The 12,814-nt window shown below is 43.7% G+C and overlaps 2 protein-coding genes across 2 annotated transcripts; one reads left to right on the top strand and one right to left on the bottom strand.

The window, feature by feature from the left end:
* Nucleotides 1-9: 9 nt before the first annotated feature.
* LOC116195485 (pentatricopeptide repeat-containing protein At1g14470-like) lies at nucleotides 10-2,794 on the bottom strand. The gene has a single exon (XM_031524715.1). It carries the CDS (start codon nucleotides 2,336-2,338, stop codon nucleotides 83-85), a length of 2,256 nt encoding a protein of 751 aa, XP_031380575.1. The 5' UTR covers nucleotides 2,339-2,794; the 3' UTR covers nucleotides 10-82.
* A 3,826-nt stretch (nucleotides 2,795-6,620) lies between these two features.
* On the top strand, nucleotides 6,621-12,683 carry LOC116195342 (protein STICHEL). Its single transcript, XM_031524461.1, has 6 exons — nucleotides 6,621-9,292; nucleotides 9,461-9,680; nucleotides 10,053-10,598; nucleotides 11,150-11,909; nucleotides 12,168-12,249; nucleotides 12,346-12,683. Exons 1-6 carry the CDS (start codon nucleotides 7,166-7,168, stop codon nucleotides 12,451-12,453), a joined length of 3,843 nt encoding a protein of 1,280 aa, XP_031380321.1. The 5' UTR covers nucleotides 6,621-7,165; the 3' UTR covers nucleotides 12,454-12,683.
* The last annotated feature ends 131 nt before the right edge of the window (nucleotides 12,684-12,814 follow it).

The raw sequence follows: 12,814 nt of genomic DNA, 5'->3' as shown, positions 1-12,814 counted from the left end.
ATGACTGCCTGTTCTTTTAATAATGTTTCTCTGATTATGATCAATCGGGAAAAAAGATCGAGATGTTTAATGTTCTCTCTATCTACCAATGATCATTGCAAGAACATTTGCCTTCAACAAAATGGTGAAACCTGTTGTTGTCCCTCACAATGATCTTTCTCCTCTCTAATTTAGAGATCAGCTTGATCGCCGCATGACAGTCTGGACAAACTCTTAGATTCTTCACCACCTGAATCACAGTCCCGACCTCGCTTACCAGCAGGGCGTAACAAATTGCTAACCTCTCGCTGTGAACTCTCACCGACTCTTCCTTCTCCTCCTCGCCCACGTCTCTCAGTGCACAGCTCTCATCGACCATGTACCCTGCCCTTCTCATCCTTGTTTCCAACTTGCCCAGCACTTCATAGATCTCGTCCGATCGTTCATGATACCTGTCTCCCATGACGAACTCGTGGATCCTCCCCTTGTGTTCCACACAGCTCCAAGCGGTCGCCTTCTTCACACCCTTCTCTCTCATCAGCTCCCTGACCCGGTGGACATCTCCCCACCTCCCCACTGAAGCATATAAGTTTGAGAGCAAGACGTAGTTCCCTGAGTGGTTTGGCTCGAGCTCAAAAAGTTTCCTCGCAGCTGTCTCCCCAAGATCAACCCTTCGCTGGATACGGCATGCATTGAGAAACGACCCATACACCCCGGCGTGTGGCTCCATTGGCATCTTCTGTATCAACAGCTCTGCCCTCTCGAGCTCACCGACTCGACCGAGCAAGTCCACCATACATGCATAGTGATCGACCATGGGGTCCCTAATGGATTCAAAGACTTCACGTCCCTCTCTAAGTAATCCCGCGTGGCTGCATGCTGTTAAGATGCCCGTATAGGTCACATGGTTCGGTTTGAAGCCTCGAGCTTTCATCTCAGATAACAGTTGCAGAGCCTCCCAGCCATGCCCATGAGCTGCTAATCCAGTGATCAGAGTATTGTATGATACCACATCTTTTGTTCCCATTTCTTTGTAGAAAACTCTTCGAGCATCATCCATCCTCCCGCATCTTGAGTACATGAATATTAGAGAGTTGTAGCCCGAAATGCCTAGTTCGATCCGATTGTCGTTCACAAAATTCACGACCCAATTGCCAGACTCCATTGCCCCTAGGTGTCCACACGCTGAAAGTACACTCGAGATCGTGACCTCATTGGGTTTCAGGAATACTCCAACATTCGAAGCGGTCATTTGTCGGAAGAGCTGTATCGCGAGGGCGGATTGCCCATTCTGAGCGTACCCACTGATCATAGTGTTCCAAGAGACCACATCTCTCTCTGGCAATGGCATTGTATCGAAGAGCTCCCTGGCTGAGACCAAATCGCCCTCCTTGCAATAAGCCGAGATCATGGCATTCCATGTGACCGTGCTCCTTCCATCCCTCAATTCATCGAAGATCTGTCTAGCCTTTGCGATGCTCCCGCACTTCGCATACATATCAAGAAGTGCTGTTTTCACGAAAAAGTTCGAGCCTGGACATCCCTGGTTGAACCCAAGCCTCTCAATGAGCGAGGCAGCAAGGGAAGCATCCCCACGAGCTGCACACGACGAGATGACAGCAACCAAGGTGGTATCATCAGGCTGAAAACCCGAACTCGCCATCCCGTCGAACAGCTTCAGGGCCTCGTCATGGAGCCCATTCTGAGCGTATCCTGAGAGCATTGCGTTCCAAGAGACCACATTCCGGCGAGGCATTTTATCGAAATACTTTCTCGCACTATCCAAGTCCCCCGTTTTAGCACACCCAGCCACCATAGCCGTCCAAGTGATGACATTTCTACACGGCATTGTGTCGAAGAGCTCTCGCGCTCTCTCCCCGAAGCCCCACTTCCAGTACCCGGAGATCATCGAGTTCCAGTCCGCAGGGATCCTCTTCTCGGGCATTTCATCGAATATGCGCCGTGCATCCCCAACGGGGCCGGCCTTGGCGTACGAGGTCATGACGGCATTCCGAAGGTAGGCATCTCGATCAAGGCCCAGCTTCACGGCATGGGCGTGGACCTGCGTCCCGACACGACTGCTTGCGGACTTCATCAGTGTGAGGTAGGAGGAGGCGTCAGATCCGGATCCCACTGAACAGGTGAAGGATGTGGCGGTGGGCGCCCGGGTGGAGGCAGACGACGGGGAGGCCGGGCCATGGGGCGGGCCCGAAGATGAGGCTGACGCAGCGTGGCGGCTTGTGCAGAGGGCGGGGAGGAGGTAGAACCACCGGTGATGGGCGTGGAGCCGAGCGAGGTGGCGGAGCTGGGCGATCTTCTTGTGGCTGATTGTCAACGCTCCGTTGCCCAGATGGGACATAGAACCGGTCCTACTGACATAAACGACCGTCGCATGATAATGTCTCGGCAAACATCGTAATGTTCCAGTCCTACTACATATGGTTCAAGAAATGTGGGACCTTATTTTTCAGAAATCAATAAAATACGATCTTCGGTCCCCGGCCGGTGAGACACGGCATGTTCGCGCTCCATGCAAGTATAGCCCTCGCTGAACATGGATGTAAAGCAAATTGCTTGTTTTCCACGGTAATAGCAAAGGGCGGACCCCGAACTAGTGCAGCATCATACTTCTTACTCGTAGTGCTTATTACTAACTAGGATACGCTAGCTTCGCTGTGATCGAGTCGACTAAATCCCGACTACAGGCCTAGATTAGTTCGGTCTTCACATATCATCAGTCCACACAGAATATAAGGGGGTGCTACAAATGCAACACATGTAGAGAGAGCAACGGACATGACAGTATTCAGTAATCCACCCGTTAAGTCAAGTAGCGGTGCCTGAAGCCATGCATCTGCCTGAGTTAACTTTTTACCTATATACTTGTTTCTCCAAGAGATGCTATAATTAATTAAGAATGTCTTTTTTTTTTTTTTGGTAACAACCGATCGAATAAGTTCGGTCCACACTCTTTCAATGCCGTGGAGAAGCTTTTGCAGTATGTGGTGGGGATAGGTCGATTGAGGTTTGGTGTGGGGATCCATCTATCCATCCCCTAATTATGCATTCCTCAATGACATTGATATGATCTCAATCTATCCATCTATCTATTCAAATTTGACAATTGGTAGTGGCAGGAAGAGAGAAGCAGATAAGGTTGATTTTGGTAGTGTCGAAGTAAATGATAACGACCAATAAAAGTGATGATTCAGTGGTAAACAGCTCACTCCTTTAAGAAGAGGAATACAAGTTCGAATCCCGAAAATGCACTTGTTGGGAGGAAGAATAATCTTTAACGTTCGATCTCCCGACTTAGTCAGACTTCATTGGACTTTGGATACCAAGATACACGCCGAAAAAGAGAAGAAGTAAATGATAACGAATGAATGCCATGGAACCTGTCCCCTTTCGAATATTTGACCTTTTTCTTTTTTCTTTTTAATGACTCTTTTTCTTATCCATTCCATCACTGCCGGAAGCTGCTCGTAAAGTGAAGAGCTGTACTTGCTATACAACCTTACTATTGACACTACATATGCCAAACACTCTATGGCATTAGTATATTAGCACACGTAGAGCGTAAAAGCCTCGCTACAAGTGGTTGAAACTTGAAATAGGGTTGACAATTCACCTAAATTTCGTTTTTCCCGTTTTAATCCTCTTTAATTGATTGAAATGATAGATAGCTCACAAGCGTGCGCTTACGGAATTATATTGATGGGCTCACCAATAACTACTTCAACAGTCTCTCTGAGTAATTCAGAAAGAGCGGACGTCCATTATTCAAATAATGAGGTTACAATATCCCTATAATTTATGCGCTCTTTCCTCTTAGAATGCGCCCATACAGTAGTAGTAGATACATATATTCACATCTCTTTAACCATCCAGACGTCGCAGGCCCCCATCAAGACCCGAGTCCGAAGCAGAAGCATGTGTATACTTTATAAGCAGTCCGATGTTCGGTCAAAATCCATTCTTCTCCTTCCGCATTGACTAAAATGATGAATCTCTCTTCCACATATACATAATGCTGTTATAATAATTCATAAAAGTAGTCAATGAAGTGACCTGATCAGATCCAAAAAAAAGAAGAAAAGTAATCGTGCATCAACATGGACTTGGTGATGGTCATCATCATCATGCACGCCTTCTGCCAAAAAACCAGAATAAGGCCTGAATTTTTTTTGAATAACAATAATAATAATAATAATAATAAAGTATCCCATGGGATTTGCCACTTCCACGTAATAAACCCGAAAACGGCCTTCCCTTCCAGTCCCATGTGATCGGGCCGCCTTGGTCTGGATATGCAGACCAAACAACGAACATCTCATCCCACCCTCCTAATATATATGTATATTATGGTACCATGAATTTGTTTGGTTTCTCATTTCTGCGTGCAATGCCCCCAATTATTATTATTTTTTCCAGTTATGATTGATCCACCACAGCCTAATAAAACAGAGGAAAAAAAATCAATAACCTCTTGATTGAAGTGGTAAACAACATCAATACTCACGAGGAGGACAAATCCCAAGAGACGTACTTATTGAAAGAAGGAGTAACATTTATAAAAGTATGTGTGAGAATTTATTATTAAATTGAAGAAGAAGATAAAAAATAATGAATATATTGTTGAATTAAGGGAATAATGATGAATAGTTGAGAGAATTAGTATTAAAATTTTTAATTATAATGTGGTTAAAAAAATATATATGAAAGTTATTATTATTATATTGAAGAAAAAGATAAAAGAAGATAATAATTGTGTTGTTAAATTGATAAAAATGTAAAATAAAGTTAAGTTATACTCCATAATTAAACGTAGCATAATTAATTTTTAGGCAATAGCCATGTATTACACAGAGGCTTGTGTGTAATGATTGATCCAGCACGGCCTAATAAAAGGCAAAAACAAAAAGTGCGAAACAGTCTTGTTAATAAATATCGAGTTAAGAACATTAATAGTGCGTTTGATTTCAGAATTAAAGTTTTGAATTTATAACTTTTATTTTGATTGTGGAAAAATATAAAAAAATATGGGTCCTGTGGACCCTATTAATTTTGTTATGTAGTGTATGAGATTGTATATTGAATAATATATGGAGCCCCTAGTTAAAATTAAAATTTTAAACCGCGACTCCAAAATCAAATGGAGCGATTTTTAATTAGATTAGATCTATGTCATTGCACTACACGTCCCTCTTTTCGCCTTCATCCGATTTTCATTATTCAATTAGAGATTGCAAACAAGAAAGGTCACATGCAGAGAAGACATGCATAAATAGAGAGCTGTTTTCTGTTTTTTTGTGTGTTTTCTTTTTCTCCATTGTCGTGGTTTGGACTTTGGAGGTTTGTTTGGAGAACTGAACGATGAAGACAGAAAAGTGAAAAGAACAGAGGCTGGTTTCTGCATGGGATATGGGCTATGGTGTGAGAAAGCCTCCACTCCCTTTCACATGGTTTTACTAATATATAAATAAATGATAATTAGGTTAATTAATCAACAAATTAATTGTTTTTTTCTTTTGGATAATTAATGGATTAATTTTGACTGTTGACCGATGCCTAACTTCTTACCCAACGTCCGCATCCGCCGTGTCTTTTGCATTTTAGGATTTTCCATTCATTCTCTTTTCCAAATCAGGAAAATTGTCCCGTAATCCCGTCTCGTCTCGTCAAGTGACATCATAAGATATGATAGTAGATAAATGTAAATGTAACCACATAAATGATGTACCCTAATTTGATGATCGCCTAAGATCTTGTAGCTGCAAATAGTACGTGCAATCTATTTGATATGGACATTTACTACTCGTTATTTGAAATTTCAAAGGAAAAAAAAGGGCATCCCATCCCATGCATCCCGTGAAAAATCTGAAGCAATAATTATGGGGAATCAAAAAAAAAAGGGATAAACATTGGAAAAATATTTATGCGGGGAAATTTATTGCTATTATTATCTAAGCTTAAAAGGAAAATTATTTTCCTTCCATAAAATAAAACAAAAGAAAAAGGAGAAAAACAACAGGTAGCTCGAGCAGTAATAAAACCTCAAAAGCAGTCCGAATCGGACCAAAGCCGCCCAACCCGGATTCACGACGAGCCAAACATGACAGGGTTAATAACAATATATATATATATATATATATTTATATATAAACGGATCGCATTTTAATAATTTTTTTATTAACCTAAAAATACAGAAACTTTCTATTAGATAATAATTCTAGCACGATGTTAAATTTTTTTCGTTAATTTGGATGGAATCGAGACCGCAGAATATGCCGACTATCCCAATCGGGAGGAGAGCGTCAGTGACACCAATCAGAGGGTGGTGGCCGAAATCGAGGCCTCTATGCCTCAGAATCGGGATAATCCTCAAATTAGGATTCTTTTGATTTCGGCGAATGGAGCCACAACCCTGGCCATCACTCCCGATTGGAGTCGCCGACGTCTTCTGTGGCCTTGATTCCGTCCAAATTAAGGAAAAATTAGAGTTCGTGCTAGAATTGTTTATCTAATCGAAATTTTATGCATTTTTAGGTTAAGAAAAAAAATCATGTTAAAATTACCAAAATATGAAAAAATTATATATATATATATATTTTAGTTATTAACCCAACATGGCAATAAATCAGCCCCGACGAGGAGAGAATCCCGAGTCTGGCGAGATGCAGTCCTTCCCATTTCCGTGCTCCATCGGAATCCGCCCGCATTCCTCGATACTTTCCCCATTCGCTGCCGCGGCGTGGTCGGAATTGAAATTCGAATCTCTTTCCCCGTTCAATTCAACTGTTCATTTCACGCGCCAACGAAAACCCTAGCCCCAAAAAATAAAAAATTCTTTTTTTTCTTGTTATTTTTTTAAATAAAAAATTTCCGCTTCTTCTTCTTCTTCCTCCTCTTCTCTCTTTCCCATTCAGTATTGCCATTGCTGTAGACCTCAGAGGGGGAATCAGATCTACTTCGTCTCCATCACTCTCGCCACCATTACCGTCCATCACTCCCCCCTCTGTACAGTGGCTCATGTCCTTATCTGTCTGCAGCGTTAGCACTGTTCACGAGTGATTGATTGAGCCGTAATCATTCATTCTGCTTCCACAAGCTCGTCCTCTCTGTCCGTTTGCTTTTTTCTGGGCGAATGAGAGTGCGTATGGGAGCTTGAAGCAGCGGCGGGACAATGTCGGAGTTGAGGGTTTCCGATCCCAGCAGGCTTCACTTGAGGCGGGAGCTCACTCAAATCCGGAAAGCGGCGAGGGTGTTGCGCGACCCTGGCACTACTTCTTCCTGGAAGTCACCTCTCAGTTCCTCCAGATCCATCGCTCCTCCTCCTCCTTCTTCGGCTGCTTCTGCTCGGAGGAGCTCAGCCAATGACGGCGGCAGGGCGGCGAACGGCTGGGGCGGCAACGCGGAGGGTGAGCGAGTCGAGAGCGAGAACAGGGTGGGAAAGGATAAAGAGAAGCCGGTCTTTTTGTACAATTGGAAGGCTCGGAGATTTTCCGACAACGCTGCCGCCAATGATGAGGCTGAAGACGGCGATCAGTCCTCCTCGTCCTCCGACTTGGCCCCGGGAGGCAGCCTTGGTGACAGCCACAGCGACGCCCACAACAACAGCTCGGCGTCCACCCTCTCCAGGCGCAGAGATGCGAATCTCACAGTTCTCGGCACTCCCTCCATGAAGAGGACGTCGGGCGTCAGGAAGCGGGGCAAGAAGCTGAATCCGCATCTGGATGCTTTGACTAATTATGCAGCTCGCAAGGGCGAGGACATGTTCTTGGGCCACGTTCGGAGCTCAATGACTGCGAGAGCTCGGTTAAATGGAAATGGTCATCCTTCGGTGACTCTGAGCTCTGTCGATCAATCTGATGATGATACGGAGGAGTACTCCAACTCAGAGGACATAAGGCGGGTTTCCGGGGCATCTCCACTGCTCTTGAAGTTCAAGCACAAGAACTGGACCCACTCGTCCTCCAAGTTCCTGAGGACCTCCAGGAGAGATGACTCTTCCTATACCTACAGCACCCCTGCATTGTCCACTAGCTCTTTCAACAGGTACCGGAACCGCAATCCCAGCACAATCGGGTCTTGGGACGGGACTGCAACTTCTGTGAACGATGGCGATGACGAGTTTGATGATCCTCTGGATCTCCCAGGCGGGCAGGGATGCGGGATCCCGTGCTACTGGTCGAAGAGGACCCCGAAACACAGAGGGATGTGTGGAAGCTGTTGCTCTCCTTCCCTTTCGGACACACTGAGGAGAAAGGGAAGCAGCATACTTTGTGGGAGCCAGTCCATGTACAGCGTTAAACGGAGATCTTTATCTGGGTCCGCGAAGCGCAGCAGGATTGCCTTGAAAAGTTCTCAGGGTGTTCTGCCTTTGCTCACTAATAGCGGTGATGGCAGAGGAATGTCCTCCATTGGAACAGGGAATAGTGACGATGAGCTTTCCACAAACTTTGGGGAGCTCGATTTGGAGGCCTTGAGTAGGTTGGATGGTAGAAGGTGGTCGAATTGTCGGAGTCAAGACGGGTCCGAGATTCTGGCTCTCAATGGGGATGGAGAGGAGGACAGCATGCCCGAAAACAGTAGAAGCTTAAGTCAGAAATATAAGCCCATCTTCTTTAATGAATTGATTGGGCAAAACATCGTCGTCCAGTCTCTTGCCAATGCTGTTTCGAGGGGAAGAATTGCCCCTGTATATCTCTTCCAAGGTCCACGAGGCACTGGAAAGACTTCCACAGCCAGAATTTTTGCTGCAGCTCTGAACTGTCTGTCTTCAGAGGAGAGTAAGCCTTGTGGATACTGCAAAGAATGCACAGAATTCATCTCAGGAAAGAGCAGGGATCTTTGCGAAGTGGATGGGACCAATAAAAAGGGAATCGATAAAGCCAGATGCCTTCTCAAGAACTTGTCAGTTAGGCCACCGGTACCATCAGCATTTTCACGGTACAAGGTTTTCATCATCGATGAATGTCATCTCTTGCCCTCAAAGACATGGCTGACCTTTCTCAAATTTGTCGAGGACCCGCCTCGGCGAGCTGTTTTTATTTTCATCACCACTGATTTAGACAATGTGCCCCGGACGGTACAATCCCGGTGCCAGAAGTACCTATTCAGTAAAATCAAGGATAGTGACATAGTAAGCAGGCTAAGGAAGATTTCTGCTGAGGAGAATCTGGATGTAGAGTCAGATGCATTGGATTTGATTGCTTTGAATGCGGATGGTTCGCTCCGAGATGCTGAAACTATGTTAGATCAGTTGAGCTTGCTGGGCAAAAGAATCACCACGTCTCTCGTAAATGAACTTGTGAGTTCCCTCGTCGCAGAATATGAACAGGAATTGATTTCTTCTGCAATAGCTGTTTTTCTTCCTCTTTCTTTCCTTTAAAGGATACGATGACCAGTATTATTTGGGTGGTCGGTATCAAAGGTTTTGCCTAATCTAACATGTGGAAAATGCCCCCCTTTTTTGTAGGTTGGTGTTGTTTCAGATGAGAAACTATTGGATCTGCTAGAGCTAGCCATGTCCTCGGATACTAAAGAAACAGTGAGAAGAGCTCGGGAGTTGATGGACTCTGGGGTTGATCCATTGCATCTGATGTCTCAGTTGGCCAGTCTCATCATGGACATTATTGCTGGGACTTACAAAATGAGTGCGTCAAACTATAGTGAACCACTTTTTGGCGGGCGAACCTGTAAGTGACATCTACACTTCTTGTGCTACTATTGAATTCAGATTAACAAATTTCTGAGCTTGAGATGAAAAGGTTCTGGTTGCTTTTTCAATGTTGATGATAGCTTGATGGCGTTAATATGTCCGTAACAAAGAGTAGCTTAATATTAAGCTGACTTTGGGTTTAATTTCTATCTTTTGCTGATGCTGCTTGAATGCTCAAGTTCCCCATTTTTGTCATACTTTCTTCTGTGGTTGATTTCGTGCTACTTTAGATGAATCAAAAAGTCTTTTGGCTTATTAAATGTTCCAGAATTTGCTGGTCCACTAGTAGCCTGGTCTTAATCAAGCAATCTTGGCTTAGTGCTCTTGGTGACCTTGTTCTGTATTGCAGTGAGCGAAGCCGAGTTGGATAGATTAAAGCATGCTCTGAAGCTTCTTTCTGAGGCTGACAAGCAGTTGAGGGTTTCAAGTGAGCCCTCAACATGGTTCGCTGCAACATTGTTGCAGCTTGGTTCAGTACCTTCACCCGAAATTTCTCAGTCCAGCAGCAGCCGAAGGCAAAGCTCGAGAACAACAGAGGAAGACCCATCTGGTGCCTCAAGAGAATACATTTACAGGAGGAAGTCAGATGGTCCTCTAAAGTCTGCTTCTCCTGCTGCCTTACTCAAAGAATTCAATGGAGATAGCCACCAAGGAAATGTTTCGTCGCAAATAGATGATTTTATTTCCAAATTGAAGGCCTCACATGAAGAATACGTGAATGGCTGTAACTCTGACGCATCCTTCGATGATATAGGCAGAAGTAATGTATTTAAATTCTCAAACTTTGAGAAGTTGAATAATATATGGGAACAGTGTATAGAGAGGTGCCATTCAAAAACACTGAGGCAGCTGCTACACGCCCATGGGAAGCTTGTTTCCATTGCTGAAGCTGAAGGTAAGCCTATGAGCTTTCAACTCTCTTTTTCCACCTCTACATCATGCCATTAGTCTTATTCTGTGATCATATATATAGATATATATATATATATCTCTTTTGGAACAAGTCATAATGACATTTTAAACTGAACAAATTGTCAGTTACACTGTGCTTCATAGTGACATTTCTTCATTGCATTAAGGCACGAATGGGGATAACGATGGCTTTCAACAGACATGAAATATAAGAGTCGTGGGGATCTTACACGGATCATTATAGTATTTTCAGATGAATTCATTTTATTTTTATCCCGTCTGATTCAAGAATTCAGGAAGATCCAGTAAGTGGTTTGTTGCCTGAAAATTTATGAAAGGAAATGACTGGATGGGTTTGTCGAATAATATAGGAACCACAAACAGTCTTGTCAAAGCTATCAGACTACTTTGGTTGATTTGGTTGACCATCACCTTTGAGTCGACAAAGAGCCATATCTTGTCATATTACTTCAGCCAGATACACACTCACATGCACACATCCATTTTTTAATTTAACGCTGCTATCCCATACAGGTATTCTTGTTGCATATATTGCATTTGGGGATAGAGATATAAAGTCCAGAGCTGAGAGGTTCTTGAGCAGTATTACTAACTCGATTGAAAAAGTTGTGAGGCGAAATGTTGAGGTCAGGATCATTCTCCTCCCCAGTGGCGAGAGCCTACTAACGAATGGAAGTTTGCTCGACTCACCAGAATTGAGTAAATCCGAGACAGCTCTGGCCACCAGGAAAGAAAGGAGAGATGCTCATCATGAGTCGCTGAAAGTTTCGAGGGGAAGCTTTAATGATGTGGAAAGTAAGTTGAAAGGAGGAAAGCTTGATGATGGTAGGAATTCTCCATTGCTGGATGGAACCCACCAATCAAATCAAGGAGTATCGAAGCCGATGGCTGAAGAGACCGATGAGACAAATCAGAAGAGGGAGGAGATTCCGATGCAGAGAGTAGAGTCAATCATCAGAGAGCAGAGGCTAGAAACTGCTTGGTTGCAAGCTACAGAGAAAGGAACTCCTGGCTCATTGAATCGACTGAGACCTGTAAAGAACCAAGTCTTACCTCAAGAAGGCAGTTATGATCAGCATCAGATGGAGTCGGTGACTTCAACAGCCTTATCTTCTCATAACTGGGAAGACGAACTGAATCACGATCTGAAGGTTCTGAAGATTACTGATGGGAAAACACCGCAGAAGGATAATGCGACTAAAACTCATTACCCAGTATCTCCAAGCCTGTTACATGACAGCAACTTTGCAGGAACCTTCAATATGGAAAGCCTGTAAGTTATCTTCGTATGATCAGCTATTTCCTTCCAACTGTTATCCTACTGCTTTCATTGTGTGCAAATATGAATCTACTTGCAAATTTGAATATCACTTTGAATGCTTATCAGCTTATGTGGAATGATTTGCTTTGTCGAGAGCTCCATACTCTCTAAACAGCGTTTTACAATTCCCATGAGATTGGCACGTACATTTTGCATTTTAAGTAAAATCAAATCATATCGTGCAATCTCATATTTCGCCGTTTTCTTTAGGGTGTATGAGTCTACATCTGGAAACGAGGGCTGTGGCGCACTGTTCTGTTGGAACAAAAATAGACCTCACAAGAGGGAGAAGGTAGGCTTTGTTCGATCTTCCATCGAGGATGCTCGCTTATGGTATCATTGGATCCTGACAATCCTTTCCTCATTTTGCTTTTATTTGAATATACAGGCTAAAAGGACAGCAATTCGATCACGAAGGCATGGACGGTTTTCATTGTTTGGCAGGTGCGTGAAGCCAAAGTCAGAAAGCAGACTGAGGAGACGAACTGTAGAGTAGCTCAGCGTATTTTCTCATGTAATTTTTCTGTATGTAACGTTTTCCAATTTGGCCATTGCTGAAAATGCGGATGAGCGAGGTATTTAATGTAAAGGTTCGGCAATCAATCCGATTTCCACAGCTAAGCTTGTCACCTTTTTACTTTTTTAAATGAAACAAATAAAATCTGAAAGGATAGATGATAGCTTATAAGGCTCTTGGCGCGGTCGACCCATTGGGAGCTTTGTTCAGCGGAAGTTCTGTATGTCAATCTTGCTTCTTCGGTTCGATGGACAGTGGCTTTACCTAGCTGTAATTTTCATAAACAGCACTGATCAATTTGAACCGCTAAAATTGGTCAATCTTCTGCCTCAGTACAAGG

This window comes from Punica granatum, chromosome 2 (genome assembly GCF_007655135.1).
Source record: "Punica granatum isolate Tunisia-2019 chromosome 2, ASM765513v2, whole genome shotgun sequence".
Taxonomy (NCBI): Eukaryota; Viridiplantae; Streptophyta; class Magnoliopsida; order Myrtales; family Lythraceae; genus Punica; species Punica granatum.
This window is presented reverse-complemented; position numbering and strand designations above follow the sequence as displayed.

Coding starts and splice junctions, on each gene's coding strand:
- LOC116195485 (XM_031524715.1), bottom strand. CDS start 2,338: ATGTCCCATCTGGGCAACGGAGCGTTGACAATCAGCCACAAGAAGATC.
- LOC116195342 (XM_031524461.1), top strand. CDS start 7,166: ATGTCGGAGTTGAGGGTTTCCGATCCCAGCAGGCTTCACTTGAGGCGG. Junction 9,681..10,052: donor ACTTTTTGGCGGGCGAACCT/GTAAGTGACATC, acceptor TCTGTATTGCAG/TGAGCGAAGCCGAGTTGGAT. Junction 10,599..11,149: donor TTCCATTGCTGAAGCTGAAG/GTAAGCCTATGA, acceptor TATCCCATACAG/GTATTCTTGTTGCATATATT.